We start from the raw sequence: 24,047 nt of genomic DNA, 5'->3' as shown, positions 1-24,047 counted from the left end.
TGAATAAGATTTAATTATAAATCATTAATAGGATTTTTCTAATTAGATTAAACTCTTTTATTAGGAAATGTACCGCCGACATTTATAACATCTCTTAATGGAAAGTGACGTGTGTATAATTTTCACTACGTACACCCATTATTTCCAGCACAATTTGAAAGAGATACCTAACGTACGTACCTATTTAACAAAACATTTTGATTTAATGCATTTTTCAAAAAAATATAGTTGTTCAGATAAAATAAATAATTTCGAAATAAAAGTTTGTTTTTGTGTATGTTACCACTTTTTCTCAGCTCTCAACAAACGGATTTCTTTCAACGATATGTCAAAAGATCACAAATCATATCTAGTTGAAGACATTACCCTTAAAAATTGAAAAAAATTTCTTCGTTCCCTGTAAATGGGGAAAACCTCCAAAAAATTTACAAATTTTTAAATCGCTAATTTTCGAAATTTTTAAATTTTTTTTACTTATAACTGTCATAACTTTTTCAAAAATGAACAAATCAATATAATTTTTATTTTATAGATACTTGATGTTTTTACCTATCATTTGGTATATTTTTTTTATAAATCTGACCCTTTATCTGTCTACAGGGGGGGATTTAAAATGACAACTTGATCACAAAAAATTTACTTTTACACTTAACATTTGAAAGTATTCCGGAAAGTTTGACACTTTTATATATATCTTAAATTAAAGGTAATGTAATGTATTTTATTATGCAAAATAAAAATTTCGGACTTTATTTTGTCTTCACGATGAAAATGGCTTCCGAATGCTATTTTCGTGTGAAAATTCTGGATTATATTTTTTACATTTTTAACTTTATAATGCTTTGACATATTTAAAAGTTTATGGATCAACAAAATTTTTTATGAGAAATAATATTTACATCCCTTTTTTATTCAACATACTTTATCTTAATCAGGATATTAATAAGGAACTAGCAGATCATGTAGCTTTTGGAATAATCCACCAACTTTTTAAAATTAAACATTATCTAAAGATTTGCATCGGACCGTTTTTTATGTTAGTGATTTTAATCACTGTCAAATATCTTTACACTTGACTGAACTATGCCACGTCCCCACTATGCTGTGTTTTTTAAAATTGATACCTATATTCTGGGACTAAAACCTAACCAAAAAAAATGAATAAACCGAAACTACTACCGGAATGCAAATCTATGGAGTTCTTAAAAACTAAAACATATGAGTTACTGGTCTAGTTCTAATAAATTTAGTTACTGCATTTCGTAATTATACATTTTGGTATAAATAAGTAATTTCTGAATTTATTTAAAATAAGTCTCGTGGTGATAAATTTTGTAAAAGGCTTTGACTTTACTGGTCAATAAAATGATTCTATTAAACGCGATTTCTAACATTAACTGTTATTGCCAATTAATAATATCATTTAGAAATTAACTATGTATTGTTCATTAGTAATAATTATTATTTTAATTTTAAATTAGAACTATTATGACTGGGTATTTAACAGCTGATATGCCTCTTTGGATAATAATATTACTTTTGTAGAATTTTTTATTTATGAGCTATTTTATTTTAATAACTAACGTATAATGACTATTTTATTTCAAATGTATCACACATTTTCAACAAAAAAATGTTTAAGTATAATTTTATCTCTTTTACTTCTAAGTGTGCTATTAATTCATAATTTTACACAATTAATGATGTCGTAATTCACAACATATTATACAACGTAATCTAACATTTTTATGCATCGGCAATGTTTTTTATTAATCAACCTACTAAGTAATGTATGTATATATTATATTTATTGTACTGACATAATTGTGAATGTTAAAAAAAAAATTGATGAAACATAGTTTTTTTATTTCTATTAATTTAATATTATTTCTTACACATATTTTTCTGTCAGAATACTTAATTCTTTTACCTGCCAATTCAAAGTAAAATTGATATTTTTTTGAATAGCTCTGCCTTTTTCATTTTACGACAATATTTAAAAAATAATTTTATGTAATGTTTTATACTAATTCATTACTAAACAAAAACTAACTACTTTCAATGGCGTCTCGAGGGTGCATGGGGAGGATGCGACTTTAAATATAATACCGCTAGTCATAGATATAAAAAAACCCATCACAGTGGGGTCGCGGCACAGTGGTTGCGTGGCATAGTTGGATCAAGTATAATGATATCTGACAGTGATTAAAATCACTATCAAAAAAAAAAAACGCTTCGATGCAAATCTGTAGATAGTGTTTAATTTTAAAAAATTGAAGGATTATTCCAAAAGCTACATAATCCGCTAGTTCCTTATTAATATCTTGATTAAGATAAAGTATGTCAAATAAAAGAGGGATTATTAAAAAATATTATTTCTCATAAAAAAATTGTGTTGATCCATACACTTTTCAATAAGTTAAAGCATTATAAAGTTAAAAATGTAAAATACAAAATTGAGATTTTTTTCACAAAAATAGCATTCGGTAACTATTTTCACCGTGAAGACAAAATAAAGTCCGAAATTTTTATTTTGCATAATAAAATACATTACATTAGCTTTAATTTAAGATATATATAAAAGTGTCAGACTTTCCGGAATACTTTCAAAAGTTAAGTGTAAAAGTAAATTTTTTGTGATAAAGTTGTCATTTTAAATCCCCCCCTGTGGGCAGATAAAGGGTCAGATTTATAAAAAAATTTACCAAATGATAGTTAAAGACATCAAGCAACTACAAAAAAAAAATTATATTGATATGTTCATTTTTGAAAAAGTTATGGCAGTTTTTAGTAAAAAAAATTGAAAAAATTTCGAAAATTAGCGATTTTTAAATTTGACATTTTTTCGGAGGTTTCCTCCATTTACGGGGATTGAGGGAAATATTTTCAATTTTTGAGTGTAATGTCTTCGACTAGATACGATTTGTGATCTTTTGACGTGTCGTTGAAAGAAATCCGTTTGGTGAGAGTGGTAACAGAAAAAAAAAAAAAAAAAAACTAATCATTGTAAAAGCAATACCTTCTCAGCTTCGCATCGAAGCTAAAATTGTCAAAATAAAAAAAATAAACTCAGTACACATATTATTATTTTAAAGGCTGCATTAGAAAATAGAAATCAAAAGAATAATAATAGCGATTATACAGCTATTATTATTCTTACCGATAACGACTAGCGTACATGTAGATAGTTCTAAAAATAAATGACTCATTATAGTAATACACTAATATTTTGCCGTATGGACGACGCTGTTGGTCGTCCGTATGTGCATGCGTACCCGCATATACCGAGGGAAACAACTTAAATGTTTGTACATGACAAATGTATTATAATTATTTTACTATTTACAAATTTGCATTTTTAATGAAACTGTAGAATTAAGAATATACAATTAGGATTTACAACGGTTTTGTAACTGTTGTAACTAATCAATAACATATTTGCAGCTACGGACTGAAGTACATGTTGCCCTTCATAATTCATCTTTCAATTAAGTATTATTCTTACCTTTTTAACGACACGTAAATTTAGTTTTGTTTTTAACGTTTTGTTGAGAAATTTACAAGGTAAGATTTTTCTGATTGTGAAAATAACTTAATATTTTATAATATTGTCAGATATTAACTTAAAGCACTTCTATTGCTATTAATATGTTTTACATTACAAAATTATCAAATAATTATACTTTTTATTGTTTTATCATAGCCAACAAGTAATATTAAATATTTTTTTATTTATTTCCTTTTAATTTTTAGATCTATTATTTTTATTAACTTTGACAAATATTATGTTTAATTTATAATTGATCATATCATGATCAGTTATGATACTGATTGTTACATTGTGATGGTATTAATTAACTTGACTAAAGGCTTTAAATTAACAATCTCAACATATCTTAAATATATTAAAAAAATTTTGATAAAATTTCACATTATTACATTGTTTGGAAAGAATACATTCATCTATGCACTCGCTTTATTATTAAGAAAAATTGAATACAAATATGTTCAATTTTTGATGGAATTTAAATTTAAGAAATTTCCAAAATTGACAATATTTTAATTTTTTAAAGATTATATTTGATATTTCTTTATAAGTGAGAATATAATAATTTGTTTCTGTATCTAGATGGGTGGGGAAGACAAATTAAGTCGTAAGATGGTCTTTCCATATACATTCACTGCAAAAATAGTTCAGTTCCCTCACAAATTGCATTTCCAACATCATTGGATGTACCCTTGATTTATTGGTGCTGCCATTATTTTATAAGATTCAAAAATTTAAAGCTTTAACAAAATTTTTAAAAAATCCAAGTTTGATATGTAAAGGTGTTAGGATTATTCTTCTTTATTAATCAGAGGATTGAAACTTCAATTTTTTTTTAAATACGAAAATTTACCACAACCCCACCAAACTGTAAAATTAACTAAATTTAAAAATATCCCAATAAAACTATATGAAATAACCTTAAGTTATTTAAAAAATCGAAGTTTTGTTTTGAAAAGTAATATTGTAAGTAATTTTTCAATATTTTTTTCTATATTTTACAAAATTAAAGCATCGAATTAAAAAATCCAGCACAGGGGGGTCGCGGCACAGTGGTGACGTGGTATAGATGGATCAAGTATAATGATATCTGACAGTGATTAAAATCACTATAAAAAAAAAACGCTTCGATGCAAATCTATAGATAGTGTTTAATTTTAAAAAATTGGTGGAATATTCCAAAAGCTACATGATCTGCTAGTTCATTATTAATATCCTAATTAAGATAAAGTATGTCGAATGAAAAAAGGATTATTAAAAAATATTATTTCTTATAAAAAAATAATGTTGATCCATAAACTTTTAAATATGTCAAAGCATTATAAAGTTAAAAATGTAAAAAATAAAATCGAGAATTTTCACATAATAATAGCATTTGGTAGCCATTTTCACCGTGAAGATAAAATAAAGTCCGAAATTTTTTTTTCGCATAATAAAGTAGATTACATTAACTTTAATTTAAGATATAAATAAAAGTGTCAGACCTTCCGAAACACTTTCTAAATTTAAGTTGAAAAAGTTCTACTTTTTACATGCATTTTTTATATTTGAACCCCTCTCGTATATAGAGAAATGGTCCGATTTAAAAAAACAGTATGTCAAATGAAAGATGTATATGAATACTACTCCTCATAAAAAAATTGTACTGATCCATACATTTTTCAAAAAGTTATAGCATAATAAAGTTAAAAATGTAAAATACAAAATCGAAAATTTTCACACAAAAATAGCATTCGGTAGCCATTTTCACCGTGAAGATAAAATAAAGTCCGAAATTTTTTTTTTGCATAATAAAGTATATTACATTAGCTTTAATTTAAGATATATATAAAAGTGTCAGACCTTCCGGAACATTTTCAAAAGTTAAGTTGAAAAAGTTAATTTTTTGTGAAAAAGTTGTCATTTTAAATCCCCCCTTGTGGGCAGGTTAAGGGTTAAATTTATGAAAAAAATATACCAAATGAAAGGTAATGATATTATGCATCTATATAAAAAAGAATTATATTGATATGTTTATTTTTGAAAAAGTTATGGCACTTTTAAGTAAAAAAAATTGAAAAAATTTCGAAAATTAGCGATTTTTAAATTCGTAATTTTTTTGGAGGTTTCCCCCATTTACGGGGAACGAGGGAAAATTTTTCAATTTTTAAGGGTAATGTCTTCAACTAGATACGATTTGTGATCTTTTGACGTATTGTTGAAAGAAATCGGTCCAGTGAGAGCTGAGAAAAAGTGGCAACAGACATAAAAAAAAAAAAAAAACACATCATGGTAAAATTAATACCTTCTCAGCTTCGCATCGAAGCTAAAACTCTGATATTAGGAAATTTGTTTTATTTTTCAATCGCGCATAACTTCTTCATTTTTTTATCAATATTACAAAATAAGACATCATTTTCTTTGTTATGTATTAGAGTATAATGTTGACAAATTTATTTTTTATTGGTGTATTTTACGTAAAACTCTGAATTTTTTCAGACATTTTGAAAAAAATGATAAAAATTCAGTGGTAAATTCGTAGATAGGAAACGAGAAAAAAGTCAGATAAAAAATTGTTTAAGATAAAAGTTATAGGTAATTTAATATTGTTTAATTTTATGTAATAAAAAATGAAAATAGGTTGAATGCAATTAAAAATATTTAGAATATAATGAAAACACTTTTTCGCGGCACATGAAAAACGCTAATTTCGCAATAACTCAAAAACTATTCTAATTTTTGTATTTTGGACTTTATTTTCAAATAACTGATTAAATGGAATCAACAATTTTTAATTTACTAAATGTAACGTCATTTACTAACTGTTTTTCATCTCCATTAGTCCTGGCATATTAAATTTTATATCACGTTGATGGGCCTCATCGACTTATAATGGGACCATAAAAAAACTTGTTTGTATTAGATACCTCATTATATGAAGCAGTTTTAATCTTATTCGATTCTAATTTTAATTTGACATTCTCAATTTTAACTGAAGCTAGCTCAAAAGCTAAAGTATTCATTCGGGAATGGCTACTGAAGTATTTTCTCTAGCTAAAACTTTGGTTTTAATATATTAAATGTCACAATGTATAGATTTTAATGATGCCATAATTTAATTTAGTGAATAAGAATCAATCAAATTTTTTTGATTGCTGTTTGATAACGAAGATTTAGATGCCATTGAATCTGAAACAATTGTAGTATATTCGGATCTAAGTATATTACGATATTATGCAGTTGAAGAAAACAATAACCTAGAACAACCAAACCGCGTTAGATATAAAGAAAAGTATCGTTAACAATTCAAAAATACGATAATTTATCTAAACAATACTTGTTTTATACAACAAGTATAACAAATAAAATTTAATATTAAAAATACGATTTTAAAAATGTATAATAAAACACAATCCAAGAAAGAAATAGTAATGAAGCAAGAGTAACGAAATGTTTACGTTGTTCAAACCCCAGTAATATATTGTGACATTTATTCTACACCTTAATAAGTAGACAATGATACGGAGTAGGGTAGTTTAAAAACATTCTGTAGAGACTTCAGTAATTTTTTTTTAGAAAAAATGGGTAGTGGCAATATTTATTTATCAACACTAAATAATAAAACGTCATACTCTTGGATTATCTTATATATAAATTTAGATAATAAAACTATATGCTGCCAGTAGCTCTGGTGAAGTTTTCAGTACAATGATAAAAGTAGCTTATAATCCAAATGAGGAATAGAATTTCTACAAAATAAAAATTTTGGCTTGTAAAACTTATTGTAAGAAATTTTTTTTTAATTAATGAAATATTATAGTTTTATAACTAAGAAATTATATTATAAAATTTTTAATATGCATTCTTTTAGTAAATTTTTTAAAGCATGGCACCAGAAGGTGTTTAGAAGAAATATTTCAATTTATACACTGATGTAAAAAATGTACCAGCTAAAAAGAAAAAATTAAATACATAGCAAGTGATAAAAGCGATAATAATAATAATACTTAATTTTAAATATTTAGATAGATTATTTTTTCAATCTTACAACAAAATTATTTTTAAATGTTTATCTATACAAACAATCGTAGATAACACTGAAAAAAATTCTACTAAATCTTTTGCTGAATTTTCATATGGAAAATTAAATTTATCTAGTACATCAGCCTCTCAAATTTCTGCTGACATTAGAAACGAAAAAGCATGCTTACCCAATACTATGTATATATTGACTGAAAAAAATTATATATTTTATTGTGTTTCATATCATAATAAAAAAATGTTGGTATCTCCTCACTCTAATTTATTATATATTATTTAGATTTATGGTATTAAATCTTTTAAAAATAAGTATTTTAAACTGAAGTGAGATAATTGTAAATACATTTTTTTAGATAAATGCACAAATTTTTATTTCAAACTTACATATAATGTAATAACAAAATATAACAACCAAAACTTTTTAATTTAAAATAAAATCTACTAAATATTCTAAGAAAAAAATGGATTTACCTTCTTCACCTTAAATTAGGAAATATTTTAATTAAAATTATTGTGACAATCATAAAGTAAAATTAATACGAATAGTATTAAATAAAAGTATTAAATGAGTTCATTATTATCTTAATGATTTCTATCTTTTATTTTTTTGATGAATCAAAAAATATTATTTGTTTCGAAATTAATCTAATTAAAAAAAAAAATTATATTTATTAAAACATAATTATTTGTTTTATTTTTCAGAATGTTAGCACAAAAAGAAATAAAAAAGTATCTACAAAGTATTTTAAAAAGTTAAATAAACTACAACATCAATAGTTTGTCTCTTCTAAAACATTATTTATAAACAATAAAAAAATAACTTAGACTGAATGTCATAATATTTTAAAAGAACCACTTGATTTCAATCTTAAGGAGTAAGAATTTTATTTAAAACTCCAAAAAATCATGAAATTATGGATATAATTGACGGTTTTTACGTATATTTAGGAATAAAACATTTTTTTTATGAATAAATAATGCTGAAAAATATATTTCACCTCATATTTTATAATAAGCATTAATATAAATGGTCTCCCAAATGCCAAAAGTTTTAAGAACCAATTCTGTTTTAATTTTTGTTATTAATAACGTTTTTCCTAGAGGGTTCTTTCACAGTTAACATAACTCTCAAATCATAGAAGAATTTTTAAACTCAATTGTTGTTAATTAGATATATTAGATAATGGATGTATTGTTAATGATACTATATTTTTATCATAAATAGCAAATATAACATGTAATGCTCCCGCAAACGTTTTTCTGCTTAATGTTAAAGACCATAATGCAATCGTTGACTGTACATGCCTTGAATATCGCATGATAATTCCTGGTTTAAATTCACCTTTGAGAACTGATGAATCTTTCCCAAATACAACTGATGAAGACTAATACAAAGGAGTTAGCCCTTTAATTTGACTACCAATTAATAATACTGAAATTGATGGATTAGATTACATGCACAATATATGTTTAGGGGTAGTCAAAAAAATTAATTCAATTATGGATAATAGGTAATAATGAAGTGCGATTGGAAAAAAAAATCAATAATCGAATACAAAATATTTGATCTTAAATAATGCTGAGTACTTTAGACATCCAAGATCACTTAATAATAAATAATACTATTTAGTATTTAGCATTTATTTAGCACTTAGGGCAATTTAGATCAATTAAGAAATCTATTAAATACCTATTACAAGAAGTATATAATAAAATTTTGGAAAAACAAAAACTACATGCTCCCATCTCAATCATTCTTTGTTTATCCAACTCTACATCCAAAAAAAAAACCTCAATCAATTTTGATAGAGAAATTTTATNCACCCAAAGAAAAACCTCAATCAATTTTGATAGAGAAATTTTATCAAGGGTTTATGATAATGTTTTATTAATACGAACAAAATAACTATTCTTATAAATAATTATTGTTCAAGACAAGAAAAAAAATTATCATATTGATAAATATATCATAGATTCAATAGTAATGATATATTTATCAAATTGAACAATGAATTTATTATATAGATCGAAGTTTTTCTCTGGGTGTAGGCAATGTAGTTATGCAACAAAATATCTCTTCTAAATTTATTAATGTCTGATAGTAATTTTAAAAAATTATTTTTATTTTTAAAATTATTTTAATTATTTTAAATATTAATAAAGAAATAGATAAATACATTATGACTGAAAAAAAAAAATATATATATATGTTGACCAAATAAATAAACCTATTAATGAACCTGTTAAATTACTTGTAAAAATTTTTTGAATTGTTCTAAATTAAGTTATAAATCCATATATTCACTACAGTGGGTGTATTTATTGTTAATACTATTCAAATATTAGATTTATTTAGCATTAGTTTATCATGTAATAAATAAAAATGTTTTTTGTTACATTTTTGTAATATTTACTATTAGGATATATATTCTTTGAATAAACATATTTCTTATTTTTTAGTTTAAAAAATGTTATAATACACATTGATTATGAATACTAATCAAACAAAAAATCAAGGAGGGCAATTGTTCGTAACTAACGTTACGTTTGATGATTTTTAGTATAATCCTTTCAGTTTCGCAAGATTGTAATGTTTATTTCAGTACACCTTAGAAAGAAATCCGAGAAAGTCTAAATCAATGGAAGTAACATCTAAATTTTTTGGATGAGCTGTTAAAAACTATGTAATGCGAATTTACGTGCTTATTATATTCACTGGGGCAAATAACCGTAGCTTATTAAGCTTAAATCTTAAACTTGAAATAGAATAAAATTGAAATGTTTTCCTCATATTAAATTATGTACAATAAAGTTTTTAAAAATTAGATACGCAGAGGGTTAGATAGAATATTTGTTGCTATTTGAGGTTTTTTCTTGTTTCATTAATATTTATAAAAACATACTTGTGTACAAGTATAATATGCGTTATTGCATTACCTCGATTTTTGTTTTTATAATTAATGAAAAAGAGTATCTCAAATAATATAAACTTACAGATTTGATTAAATTAATTTGGTAGCAATAGCTACCAAATTAATTCATATACATACGAGTGTTTTTAATCGGTTACTGCGGCAACAGTTACTAACCCAATTTCAAAATCCACTAGTAAAGACGATTTTACATAGCTACGTATAAGAAAAATAAAAATATTTACCATTTATTTTAGAGGCGTATTCAGAAATTTGTTTTGGGAGGAGGGCAAAAACCTTTTATAATTGATTAATACGGAGGTTTTCCTCTCTTATTATTGTATGAGTCCATCGATAAAACAAATATAAAAAAAACCAGCACTAGGGGATCGCGGACAGTGGTGACGTGACATAGTTGGGTCAAGTACAATGATATCTGACGATAATTAAAATCACTATCATAAAAAACGCTTGGATGCAAATCTTTAGATAGTGTTTAATTTTAAAAAATTGGTGGATTATTCCAAAAGCTACATGATCTGCTATTTCCTTATTTATATCCTGAATAAGATAAAGTATATGTTGAATGAAAGAGGGATATAAATATTATTTCTCATAAAAAAATTGTATTAATCCATACAATTTTTGAGGGTGATGTTCTCGACTAGATACGATTTATGATCTTTTGACGTATCGTTGAAAGAAATCGGTTCGATGAGAGCTGAGAAAAAGTAGTAACATAGACACAAAAAAAACACACATCATAGTAAAATCAATACCTTTTCAGCTTCGCATTGAAGCTAAAATATACTATTGTCTTAAATTGAAAAATATTTCTAGCTATTAAAAATAATTGAAATTTTAAAACAGTGTAATATTAAAAATAGCTAAAAATGTTAATTATTTAAAAAAATAAAATATTTTAGCGAATAAGACAAATTATTACATAGAATGTTAAATATAAACGATTATGACTCGTTTTACAATAATTTTAGGTAAAAAATAAATATCATGAATTACTAATAAGTAATGTTAGAGTGCATGAATGCATCATAGTTTTTTTTAATTAATTCTAATAGTATTTGTCCAAAGGACAAATACAACTATAATACTAATATAGTCCCCTGAAAGTGTAGAATTTATGAATCATTTATTCAATTTTTATTTATTAATATAATAATAATTGTATTAATAAGTTGTTCAATGATAAATATAATTCTTTATGCTATTAACAGTGTGTAATAATAGTTATATAAATTATGTTAGTAACTGAATTATTACTCTAATTGTAAGTGATATCTGTTTTTACTACGGGTAACAAAATAACAAAAATTCTAGTCAGCAAATTTTGTTTGATAAGTGTTGTTGCAGACCAGCAAAAACCATTATGTACAATACCGATTTATTACTAAACAGAGTACCTATCATAATTTTTTTATAAAGAAGAAATGTGTAATAGTATAATATTTTATTTTAGCATTCATAACTTGTATCTTTATAACCAAAACTATCTAACACAGTTTTTTGTTTGTAGATAGGGTACTTATATAAAAATATTTTATTAACAATGTTTACTTAATTGGATAATGAAAATCTGTTTTTGGAATATTACAATAATTGACATTTAATTAGTAGTAGTTATTGCTAGACTTATTTATTAATTTATTGAAATAAATTTGCTGTAATAGAGAAATAGAATATTTTAACCATTAATTTTGTTTTTATACTCTTGCTGTCTTTTGATACGATAAGTTCCAAGGGGGTGCTCCAGCACCCTAACTTCTTTCGCTAGTTTCGGGTGGGTTAAGTTTTTTTTGAATATGGTAAGCACTAATGTAATGGGGCGTCTATTGCGACATAAAGTATGTCTACAAATTAAGTTTGATAATAATGAATATTGATAAAAATTTTAACCATAAATTTATATTAAAATTATATGATTAAAAGTAAAAAAGAAACTTCCAAAAAATGATATGTCATTTGAAGCAATTTTTAAGGAGGATAAAAAAAAACAAAAAATAATAATGACTAATGGAACTTTTTGTATTACAAAACACAAACTTTCCCAAAAAAAGTGACTAGTAATTTTTTGTCACCTAATAGATAACAACTTCTCTATACAAATAATATAAATCTCAAAAACTCTTTTTTGTAGCATATCAGCTTTTGGATATGTCAGGAATAAATGTAAATGTAAATTTAAAATTTTTTTTCTAAATATTATAAATTTTGTTTAAATGGATTTATATTTTAAATATAAATTTTATATCGTCGTTTAAGAAGCAATACTACTTATCTACATTTTAGTCAAAATGAGTTAGCAACACTGTTATATGTAAAATTTCGCGTGGGATTGAATGGTGAATTCAGACTTTTGATAAAATCAATAGAGAGCGCTAATCCAAAAAAACAATTTTCATGTCAATGGTAATATTTGTCACCAAAAATAATTTTTTTGCTCTTTTGTAAAATTAACAAAAATTAAATAGGCGGTGTTGCGTCTTAAGCGACTTTATTCCAAATAACTTTAATTTAGGTGGTAATACAATATTTAAAAAGATCTGTTTAATTTGGTTAAAATTGAAATTATTTGTACAGGTAGTGCTATCTATTATTGAGATTTATAACTAATCTTTCCTGCGTTATTCTCATTCCAGCCTTCATACACATATTTCGCATTATTCAATTACCCATTAAGTACACTGTGTTGGTTATACTTCGTCAGTACCCCACCTAATTGAAATCGTCACTATAAGTTAGAAGTTCGACTAGTAGTTAAGTAAGTATACATGTGTTGATCATGCATTGGTATATGAAATAATTAATTGACTTATGGTTTTGCATATTTTAAAGAACAACTGGTGGATCCGTGCATGTTTTTTATTTTGACTTGGTCATTTATTCTAGTTTTTAATTTATTTAAAAAGTCAAGTGATTCATTTATTTTTGTTTCATCTATTGTGTAAGTATTAAAAAGGAATTTAAAATAATGATATGTTCATTAAAATATTTTTATTTTGTAGGTGTCCACACCTTAGTGACATATAGGTAATTAATATTACGAATGTGTTACGGGACATATATAGTCCTGTGACGTCTATAATTAAGCTCCAGTACTCAATATGCTGGATATTCAAAGTGACAATTGGATACAAAAACCCACAGAAGACGTTAGGTATTATAATTGTGGTGGGGCCACAGTCAGATCTTGGAGAAGCAAATGTGATCCTGGCGAATGACGCCTTCCTTTAATTATAATTATCAAGTGGCGCAAACGTCCCAGGTGATAATGGCTAATCTTGCAGCTAGATTCAGTCAATTTATACATTTTAAACAATCTAACTACAAAAAAAATTATGATGATGATGCTGTTCAAACCCCTCTAAGGAGTAAGTAAAAAAACTATTTACCAAATGAGCTGTAAAAGATTTTATTTAGCTTCATTTCTATGAAATTAATTAATTAATTTTAACGTCTATGAGATTTTTTTCAAAATTATTACCCATTATTTCTTAAAAAATTTTAATGGCAATTATTTTGAATATTAAAAATAACTTAATTGTAATTATAATATATTATAAATTTATTTGTTAATAATTTTATGATATATTATCTGATAATATATTTTTTATAAACCTAAAAAAATATAGTTTCTTTAAAAGTGTTAGTGTAATCAGTTAAATATTATGCTTAATATGTTTTTAATTGCTGAAAATTAATTGTAATTCTCATAACCTTGAACTATTTGAATTTACTATTACTGCCAAAGCTTATAGTTTTTGGTGATAAATTTATTTTTTGTATTTTGGTATTGTTTTTTCTCTTTCAATTATCTTAACATTTAATATTGAAGGTTTTATTATCGTCCCAAATACTGCAACAACTTAATAAATTAAAATATTAGTGTTTGTATTCTTAAGTTAATGATCATTGGTTAATTAAAAAAATTTACTAATGTGATTTTTCAATTTTACATAGAAAGTTATGTAAGATTTCTTTTTTTAATTTTTATACTAAAATTTATTGCAATTTTAAATTGTCATAATGCAAGATTTGTCTATTATTAGTAATCTATGTCTTCCTTTGTTATCATTACAATTTTTACAAATCTCTAAAGTTTTCAACATAGAAATATTTCATAGAAATTATAACTTGTAAATATTAATCAATAATTAACATAGTTTATCTTCATATATAGCTACAGGTATTTAAACATAAAAGTTTTATATACCTGACTTCTTTATTATTTCTTAATAAAAATTGTAGGGTATATTATAGTTTTTATGATATTTTCATTGGTAGAAAATGTTCTATGTATCATATAAATCTTTATAAAAAATATAAAAATGCTATATTCTTAGAATATTTACAAAAATATTAGTATTGTTAAATAAAATAGTTTGATGTAATATATTCTAAGCAATAATTCTGAAAAATTATTGTATATAAAAATGGTAATCTATTGAAAGTTAGTGAATATTCAAAATATTTTGATACTTTGGCTATTTTATATTTTATAAATTTCAAAGTTTTAAACTAATACTGGTAGTAAATTATAATAAGTAATTTTTTTTAATAATCTCTTTTAAACAACATTTTAATGCATACAGCTATATAATTAATAGATTATAATTATATAATCTATTTTAAAAAATTGTTTATTATGAAATAAAAGAGCTGTTTGTATTAAGAATATTTGATGGAATGTAATTTATGTTTACCTTTAAATCGTAATTATATAATTTTCCTATCTCTTGAGAGGTTCTCAAGAGAACCTCTGAGATGGATTTAGATAAATATAAAGTAATAAAATTAACAAGTAACAATTATGTTTTAAAAATTTCCTAGCAATTGTGTATTAAGACTAATTTATGGTTAAATTTGTTTGTCATATTATGTCATTGACAAATGGTATGTCTATACCATGATTAATATGATTTTAAATTTCACAATTACTAATTAATTTTTTTTAATTGAAGTTTTTATTTCTTTATGATTAGTTTATATTTTTCAGGGACAGTTAAAGAAGAGTCCAATTGTAAGGACAATGATCCAACTGTTGACTCTATTGATATTATTGGTACAGAAGAGCAATTGGTATGTGAATATTTTTATACTTTTTTTACTGATACAAAAAAAAAAGAGAGGTATCTAATTAAAATCAATTATACTATAAATTTAATTTATTCTAAAGTTATTTTGTAATATTAAATAAACTCACAAATTAAAATGTAAAATGATATAAATAATCTATTGTAATTTATACTATAATTTTCAGTAAGTTATTTTGATTAATTCAAGAAATTATTATAGAGTCTTGAATATGTTGGTTTGTAAATTTTATTTTTGTAAATTTCTTTCAACCGTATAAGCAGATACGTATAAGCAGAAAGGTACAACTACATGTTTTGTGGTGTATATATATATATAATTATTTTAAAATTTAAATAGATTCTTAGTTTCCATAAAATATATTTATTGATATTTATCTAATTAATCTTTTTTTAAATCATTATAATTTATGTAATATGTAAGAAAAATCTATAACTTAACTCAAAAGTGTTTGTTGGTTAATTTTTATGTAATTTTGTCAAGATTTTTTTTATTTATTTACTTAAATTGAGGCTTTGTAAGTAATTCAAAGTGTGCCACAGGATGTATTCAATTTCCATGTATTAAAAATTCAATGCTTCAAGGTTTTATTTTTTTTAATAGATTGAATTTTTAATATTAATCATGAAGGTCTTTAGTAATTGAAAGTTTCAACTGGAAATAAAGTATTTATAATTAAATTGAAGAATTTATTAAATTTTTTTTAAAGAACTATTTATAGCAGGTTTATCATGATTTATCATTTTCCCAATAGAGTTCAAGTTGAAACTAAAATCAAATTTCTGTATTATAATAAAACCTTACTTCCATTAAAGCTAATTAAGTTTTTGCTTTACTGTAAAATTTATTGAAATCGAGTTGAAATTAATTAATAGTATATGAATGACAAAATAAAATAAATTTAATGGCCTAGCAGCCCATGATAAAGATCAATAAAAAAAATTAATTAAATTTTCTTTTATTTACAACTGAAATATTTAATTTTGTGTGCTAATTATTTATGTCATATTACAATTTTATAAAGTATATGTGTATATTAGAGCTCTGCATTGGCCAGGTATACCCGGGTTATAAGCTAATAAGCATCCATTGAACGATTAAACAAGTCACATTATATTCCTGTGTGATTAAATGTCAATACATTAAATTGTAATAAATTCAAAAATTATAAAAATACAAACTTAATGTTACTGAGTCATCATAAATCAATACAAAAAAATTAAGGGGATGTTAGTAATGTACTCATGTAATTCTTATAGAGCATTTTTGAGGTATTTTAATATAATGTAGTGATGAAATTGTATTTTTAGTTATAAAAACTTGTTACTATTTTGTTATTTATTATCATGACATTTGCAGTTTATTTGGATTTGTTATTATTATTATTATGTATTTTAAAAATCTGATGCAGTAGGCCTAATTTTTATAATATGTTGATACTAATGAGCTGGGCCTGGAATAGACCAAAGTTTGTCATTTTATCATTGAGGTGGAGAAATTATACTTATTTTTGTAAATTGTTGTGCTGGCCTTAAATCATGGCCTATTCAGATCTCTGATGTGTTTATGTATTTTTACAAATTATTTGTTGAATATTTTTATTAGGAAATTCATGGATATCAACGACACTTGGGTTACACTGTTGTTTCATGGATGGTTACAATTATGACTTTTGGGGGTCTTCGTCTGGTTTTCCATTGGTGGCCAACATTAATGCTTTTTACCACTCATGTAAAATGTTCATTAGAAATGGCTCAAAAAGTCCTAATTGTGGTAATTTTCTTTATTTATTCTAAATTATGTAGTTAGTGTATTTATTTATTATTATTTTAGGAAACTCATAAAAAAAACCATAGAATAGAACATGTTGCTGAAATTGATGTTATAAACTCTTCTTCCTTATTACCGAGGTATGTGATACTCTAGTTTTAATGCGGTGCGACCAAGGAGAGGATTATCCCAGGACCTAAGGGCTCTCCTTATCGCTTAATTAAATAATAGTTGGCTTGTTGTTTGTTACTTATCTAGTTAGTACAAGACGATTATTCTGTTACCAATGTGTGTGTCCCTATTGTGTTCAAACAGTGAAGCGTGCCAAGGAAATGGATGGGACAAGAGTGCATATATCGAATTCAAGTCAATTGGTGAATCAGCAAAACTGTCAGTCCGTTGCCCAAATGGAACATTCAAAGGTTTGTGTAGCAAAATAATAATTAAAAAACCAAATTTCTACTTAATGTTTTGTTTTAGATCTTGAAGAAATAAGACTGTTTGATTTCAAGAAGTATCGATTCATTTGGGATATGGATGAGAAAATGTTTTATATGCTGACAGGAATCGATCAAAATATTGATACTCATGTTCTGCATGAATTGAAAGGATTATCGGCTAGTGAGCAGTATCTTCGTCGAGCTGTCTATGGTTATAATATCATAGATGTACCGTTACAAAGTGTTTGGTCTTTAGTTTTTACTGAAGTTTTAAATCCATTTTATATTTTTGAATTGTTTTCATTTGTGTTATGGTATTTAGAAGATTATCTTTCTTATGCATCGGCTATATTTGTTATGTCATTAGTCAGTATTGTAACTGCTGTTATTCAAACTAGAAAAAATCAACGAAATTTAAGAAGTACTGTTCACTCCAGTGATGTTGCTAATATAATACGAGAAAGTAGTGTGATAACTGTTCCTACAGAATTGTTAGTACCAGGAGATATTCTGGTTATACCTAGTCATGGCTGTGTTATGCACTGTGATGCTGTTTTGCTCACAGGGCATTGTATTGTTAATGAAAGTATGCTTACTGGTTAGTATTATTTTGAAAAATTATTAGTTATTAAATTTGATAAACATTAATAATTTTTCTTTAAATCTATTAACCTGTAACTAATACTGTGGGATGTTACATACCATTAATTTCAAATTAAATTTTGACAGCTTTAGATCAAGTATCCAAATAATTATATATACATTATACTTGTATAATATACCTATAATAAATCAATCTGTACTTTCTTTAAAATTCTTATACTAGGATAAAATCTTATATTTTATAATCTTATATTTGTTTTTAGTAATAAAGAAAGGCAATTTTTTTTTTTATTTAAAATTTTATCAAAATAACAAGCTATATTTTAGCTTGTTCTTACAAAAATTATTAATGGATTGATAGCAATAGGTACTATAGGTGGATACAACTTGTATTGTTGAGTATTTGTTATAATACTCTACTATCTTATCCTATTAAATAAACCTTAGTAGACAGGCATTTTGAACCTCTGAATAATATTACCAATAAATGATATATTATTTTTAAAAAAGCAGTATCTCACACTAAAATGTATCAATTATGGACTTATTTATCTATGTACTTTGATATCAATGAATAAAACTTAATACAGGTGAAAGTGTTCCTGTAACAAAAACGCCATTACCTGGAAATCCAAACCTAAAATTTGACGTTAAAGAACATGCTCGTCATGTATTGTATTGTGGAACAACTGTTATTCAAACTCGTTTTTATGGTGAAGGACGTGTATGTGCTGTAGTAGTAAGAACAGGGTTCCACACTAGTAAAGGTGATTTAGTACGCTCAATATTGCATCCAACACCCGTAGATTTTGAATTTGAGCGAGATAGTTACAAATTTGTCCAAGTATTAGCCGGAATTGCTGCAATTGGATTTTTGTACACTGTTTTTACTAAAATATCTCGAGGTGTTTCTACAAAATCAATTTTTTTAAATTCATTTGATCTTATTACTGTTGTGGTACCTCCAGCCTTGCCTGCTGCTATGACTGTTGGACAAATGTATGCACAAATGAGATTAAAAAATCATCATATATATTGTATTAGTCCAAGATCTATAAATGTAGCTGGATCAATAAATTGTGTTTGTTTTGACAAGGTTTGTCTATAATTATTTTTTGAACATTTTCTTAATTATATTTTTGTATAAAATAAATAAATTACTCATAGACTGGCACATTAACTGAAGATGGACTAGATATGTGGGGTGTAGTGCCTACTGTAGATACAAATTTTTTATCAAGCTTTAGAAATGTAACAACCATGCCAACTGATCATTTACTTATGTCAGCAATGGTAACTTGCCATTCAATCACTTCAATTGAAGGCAAACTGTCTGGGGATCCACTTGATTTGAAAATGTTTGAGTCAACGGGATGGTTGTTAGAAGAGCCTAAGACAAGTGAAGATAATCAATTTGATTTAGTTATGCCAGTTGTCGTACGGCCTCCAAATAAAGATACCTATACTACTGTTGAACATGTAATATATTGAGATTAATATTTAAATAAAAAAATTGTATTATAGGACACATTTTTTTTTTTTTTTTTTTTGACAGGTTGGGCAAGAAATTGGTATTATTCGTCAGTTCCCATTTAGTTCAAGTTTACAATGCATGAGTGTTATAGCCAAACATTTATCATCAAATTCTACTCATGTATATACTAAAGGAGCCCCTGAAAAAATTCTTGGTCTTTGTAATCCAAACTCTATACCATCAGATTTTGACCAAGTTTTACAAAAGTTTACTAAAGAAGGTTACCGAGTAATTGCAGCTGGTTATAAAGCTTTAAAAAATAATTTGAGTTATGTAAAAACTCAACGACTTACAAGAGAACAAGCAGAATGTGATCTCACATTTTTAGGTTTAATTATATTGGAAAATAGATTAAAGCCAGAAAGTGCTAGAGTATTATCAGTACTTCGATCTGCGGGTATAAGAATGATAATGGTCACTGGTGATAATATGTTAACTGCTCTAAGTGTAGCAAGGGATTGTGGTATTGTTTTACCTTCAGAAAATGTTATTACTGTACATGGAGTAACCATTCCACCCTATTTATACTTCACAGCAGCTAATATGGCCAATAACCAAACAATAAAATCAAACTCTTTAGTAAGTATTGTATGCTTAATTAAGTAAGCTATTTAAAGTAAAGTTTAAGTCTTTTATTTTGTTATTAAAAATTTTAGAATTCAGGTAATCTTCAATCTTCTATAAGAAATAAAGATTACAATGTAGATGTGTTAGAAGCTGGCTTATTGAGCCCTAGTAGTACTACAGCCAATACTCCAATGGAAAGGTTTGCAATAATTTTGTACAATTTATGAGTTTTCATGTAATTAATAATCTAATATATACTTCCAGAAGTTCTCAAAAATATAGCTTTGCATTAACGGGTAAAACTTGGTCACTACTTAAGCAATATTGTCCTGAATATATACCAAAAATTATTACAAGAGCTTCTGTATTTTCAAGAATGAGTCCAGATCAAAAACAACAATTAATTCAAGAGCTGCAAGGAATTGGTTACTATGTTGGTAAGTTGAAAAATGTCTTTTAACATACACCAAAAACAACTTTGAAACTTAATTTATTATCTTATAATTATAAATTTGTTGTAAAATAATGGAAATTACATTGTTATAAAACAAGTATAAATTATAAACTATTAGAGAAAACTCATATTTGGTGACTTCTTATTGAAGTTACTATTATAAACAATTTTTTTTTTTCGTAAGTTTTAGTCAAATAAAATTAAAGATCTCTTAAAATATCACAAATAAAATTTTTTCCATCATAGAAATTGTCAATTTATTATATAAAAGGCCTCAGTTAATAGATTTGCTAAATAAATGATTAAATTATTAAAAATGTATGTTTTTTTTTTAACAAGAATAAAATCAAATTTTTAAATCAAAGTTATCTTTAGTTACAATTATAATAAATTTTATCTATTTGCATTACTAAGATAAAGGTGTATTTAAATATTTAATGTTAAAAACTGTTAGCATTGTAAAAAGGTTCCCTTTTAAAATACAGTACTAATTTCTCATTAGAGAACCAATGATAAAAGAGATGAAGTTTGACACCAGAGCTTATATGAAACTAGTGTATTCACAGTGCCACATTATACCACCTATCAATACTACATACACTATGTATTTACAACTAAATATGTTACATCATTAAATAATTACTCAGTCTATATATAATAACTAAAGTCAAAAAGTGTATCACTTTATGAAGTTTGCTGGTTTAGGCATTTATTTATGTATTATAAAAATTTAAAAAGAGACGTGGTAGAAATATGTAGACATATTTAGTGTATTTATCAGAAAATCAATTCTTTTTTTTTTTATGATATAATTTGTTATTTATAAATTTATTATATGTATTGAAAACATATAATATTAATATGTTAAAATATGTTATTTTTAATTATTCTTTTCATTCAAAGTTGTATTTACGTTACAGCCATGTGCGGTGATGGTGCTAATGATTGTGGAGCATTAAAAGCAGCACATACAGGCATATCTTTAAGTGAAGCTGAATCATCAGTAGCTAGCCCATTTACTTCTCGGAAAGCATCTGTTGAATGTGTTGTTAGAACTATTCGTGAAGGGCGTGCTGCTCTAGTCACTTCCTTGGGTATATTTAAATTCATGGCTGGTTATTCTTTGATACAATTTGCTTCTGTCATAATGCTCTATTCAATTGATAATAATTTAACAGATAACCAGTATTTGTACATTGATCTTATTACTATATCATTATTTGCATTTGCTATTAGTAGGACACCATCATATGAAGGTGCATTAGTCAAACAAAGACCTGAGACATCCTTAGTTTCTGCTTTACCATTAACCTCATTGATTGGACAGTTAATTATTTCTATAATATTTCAGTTAATAAGTTTTACTATAATCCAATATAATGATTGGTTTATTCCTTACGACTCTAATTCAGCTTCACCAGAAAGTTATGAAAATTATGCAATTTTCTGTTTGTCTGCTTTACAATATATAATCATAGCTTTGGTGTTCAACAAAGGACCTCCATATAGACAGGGTTTTCAATCCAACTGGTGTTTAACAACTGTATCAGTAGTCATGCTAGTATTTACTACTTATATATGTATATCACCAGCCGAGATCATAAGATCAATATTTGAACTGAAAATTCCTCCAGACAATACTTTTTGTTTTATTATACTGCTGCTGGGTTTATTTAATTTATTCCTATCTGTTATTCATGAAAAAATATTATGTGATCGTTTGCTTGTCAAATTTTTAAGCTCACGGTAAGAAAATTCATACTTATCATAATTTAAAATTATTAACTGAACAAATTTTTTAGATCTCATAAGTGTAAAAACTGGGTAAAAACATATGCAGGTTTAGAATATGAATTACAAAAATCACCTGACTGGCCTCCTATAAGTAATGATCGTTTTAGTTCTTCTTCATCATCTCCATTTTCATATACATCTCCAGATCAATTATCTCCAACTACAAGATCAATTGCACAATCAAATGGTAGGCTTAAGGAATATTTTATATTAATTTATAATGATAAAAAATTTAAATTATTTCTAGGATATTCTTGTAATAATGGTGTAAATTTATTGCATCGTCGTTTTCATTCTGAAAGTGAAGATTCAACTTATGCTACTCCAGCTGGAAGTTTACAACACATATGACTAGTGTTAATTTTTATGAACTATTTAATTTGTACTTAAAATAGTTACCCTTAGAGTTTTTGTATTGTTAGAAAATTGTAGTAATTTTATAATTGTTTTATCAAAAATCTCACTTTAGTACTCTTTTACAAAAAAAAAAATGTTACTATTGAGTAATGTTATTAAATATTGGTTTGACCAGTTATATTTCTAAATTTAATATGAATGTTGGTATTAATGTGTGTTCACTTCATTTTTTCACATTGATTAATATTATGTGTTTATAACTTATCAAGATCACTCAATAATTAAATTCTATTAATTAAAAAAATTAATTTTCTAATGGTATATTATGTACATAAATATTGATTGTAACACAAATTGTTTATTTTATACAATAGTTATTATGAAAATTTACTTATTAGTCTTAAAAACAACATTGTATTCTAAAATTTTACTTTTTAGAAGCCAAATTAATATTTTTTCTTTTTTTTTTTTATTAATTTAAAAAGAAGTATTGTTATTTATTATATTTCTTGAACAATTAAATTGAAAAATAGTATAGATGGAATATTTATATACTAGAATTCGCCTAGCTAAGGTTCTCTAAGCCTCATGTGTTTTTGAAACATAAGCTTCTTATTATTAAATCTTTATAAGTAGGATTATGTATACGGAAAACTATTGCATCAAAATCAGTGTAATAAAAATTGAATTATTAAAATTGGGGTAATTTATAAAGAAACATTTAAAATTGTTCAGAAGCTTTATTTAAAACTTTATAGCATTTAGAAATTATGATAATTTAAAATTTTAAAATATAGTGACAATTAAGTTATTCTCATGGCTTACACTTTTAGAAAGCAGTACTTTCAAAAAGTCTTCTACACTTTATTAACCTTCTAATTTGAGTCATTATTGGGCCCCAATTAAGTATTACAAAATAGCTACTAGTTATTATGTA

At 25.2% G+C, this 24,047-nt stretch overlaps 1 protein-coding gene across 3 annotated transcripts; it reads left to right on the top strand.

Annotated features, from left to right (window-relative positions):
* Positions 1 to 3,440: 3,440 nt before the first annotated feature.
* Positions 3,441 to 23,936, top strand: LOC126902266 (polyamine-transporting ATPase 13A3-like). 3 transcript variants are annotated; one of them, XM_050679350.1, is made up of 17 exons: positions 3,441 to 3,564; positions 13,137 to 13,258; positions 13,333 to 13,441; positions 13,503 to 13,868; positions 15,494 to 15,576; positions 17,197 to 17,364; positions 17,425 to 17,501; positions 17,677 to 17,783; positions 17,842 to 18,399; positions 18,995 to 19,500; positions 19,572 to 19,883; positions 19,960 to 20,517; positions 20,595 to 20,704; positions 20,770 to 20,942; positions 21,880 to 22,705; positions 22,762 to 22,940; positions 23,001 to 23,936. In XM_050679350.1, exons 4-17 carry the CDS (start codon positions 13,715 to 13,717, stop codon positions 23,102 to 23,104), a joined length of 3,915 nt encoding a protein of 1,304 aa, XP_050535307.1. In that variant the 5' UTR covers positions 3,441 to 3,564; positions 13,137 to 13,258; positions 13,333 to 13,441; positions 13,503 to 13,714; the 3' UTR covers positions 23,105 to 23,936. The 3 variants fall into 3 exon arrangements, with proteins under 3 accessions (XP_050535307.1, XP_050535308.1, XP_050535310.1); XM_050679351.1 differs by lacking the exons at positions 3,441 to 3,564; positions 13,137 to 13,258 and having other exon boundaries at positions 13,265 to 13,441; XM_050679353.1 differs by lacking the exons at positions 3,441 to 3,564; positions 13,137 to 13,258; positions 13,333 to 13,441; positions 13,503 to 13,868; positions 15,494 to 15,576 and having other exon boundaries at positions 15,939 to 17,364; positions 17,620 to 17,783.
* The last annotated feature ends 111 nt before the right edge of the window (positions 23,937 to 24,047 follow it).

This window comes from Daktulosphaira vitifoliae, unplaced genomic scaffold (genome assembly GCF_025091365.1).
Source record: "Daktulosphaira vitifoliae isolate Bord-2020 unplaced genomic scaffold, ASM2509136v1 Scaffold_3, whole genome shotgun sequence".
NCBI classification, from domain to species: domain Eukaryota; kingdom Metazoa; phylum Arthropoda; class Insecta; order Hemiptera; family Phylloxeridae; genus Daktulosphaira; species Daktulosphaira vitifoliae.
This window is presented reverse-complemented; position numbering and strand designations above follow the sequence as displayed.

Coding starts and splice junctions, on each gene's coding strand:
- LOC126902266 (XM_050679350.1), top strand. CDS start 13,715: ATGACGCCTTCCTTTAATTATAATTATCAAGTGGCGCAAACGTCCCAG. Junction 15,577..17,196: donor TTGGTACAGAAGAGCAATTG/GTATGTGAATAT, acceptor TATTTTTATTAG/GAAATTCATGGATATCAACG. Junction 19,884..19,959: donor CCTATACTACTGTTGAACAT/GTAATATATTGA, acceptor TTTTTTTGACAG/GTTGGGCAAGAAATTGGTAT.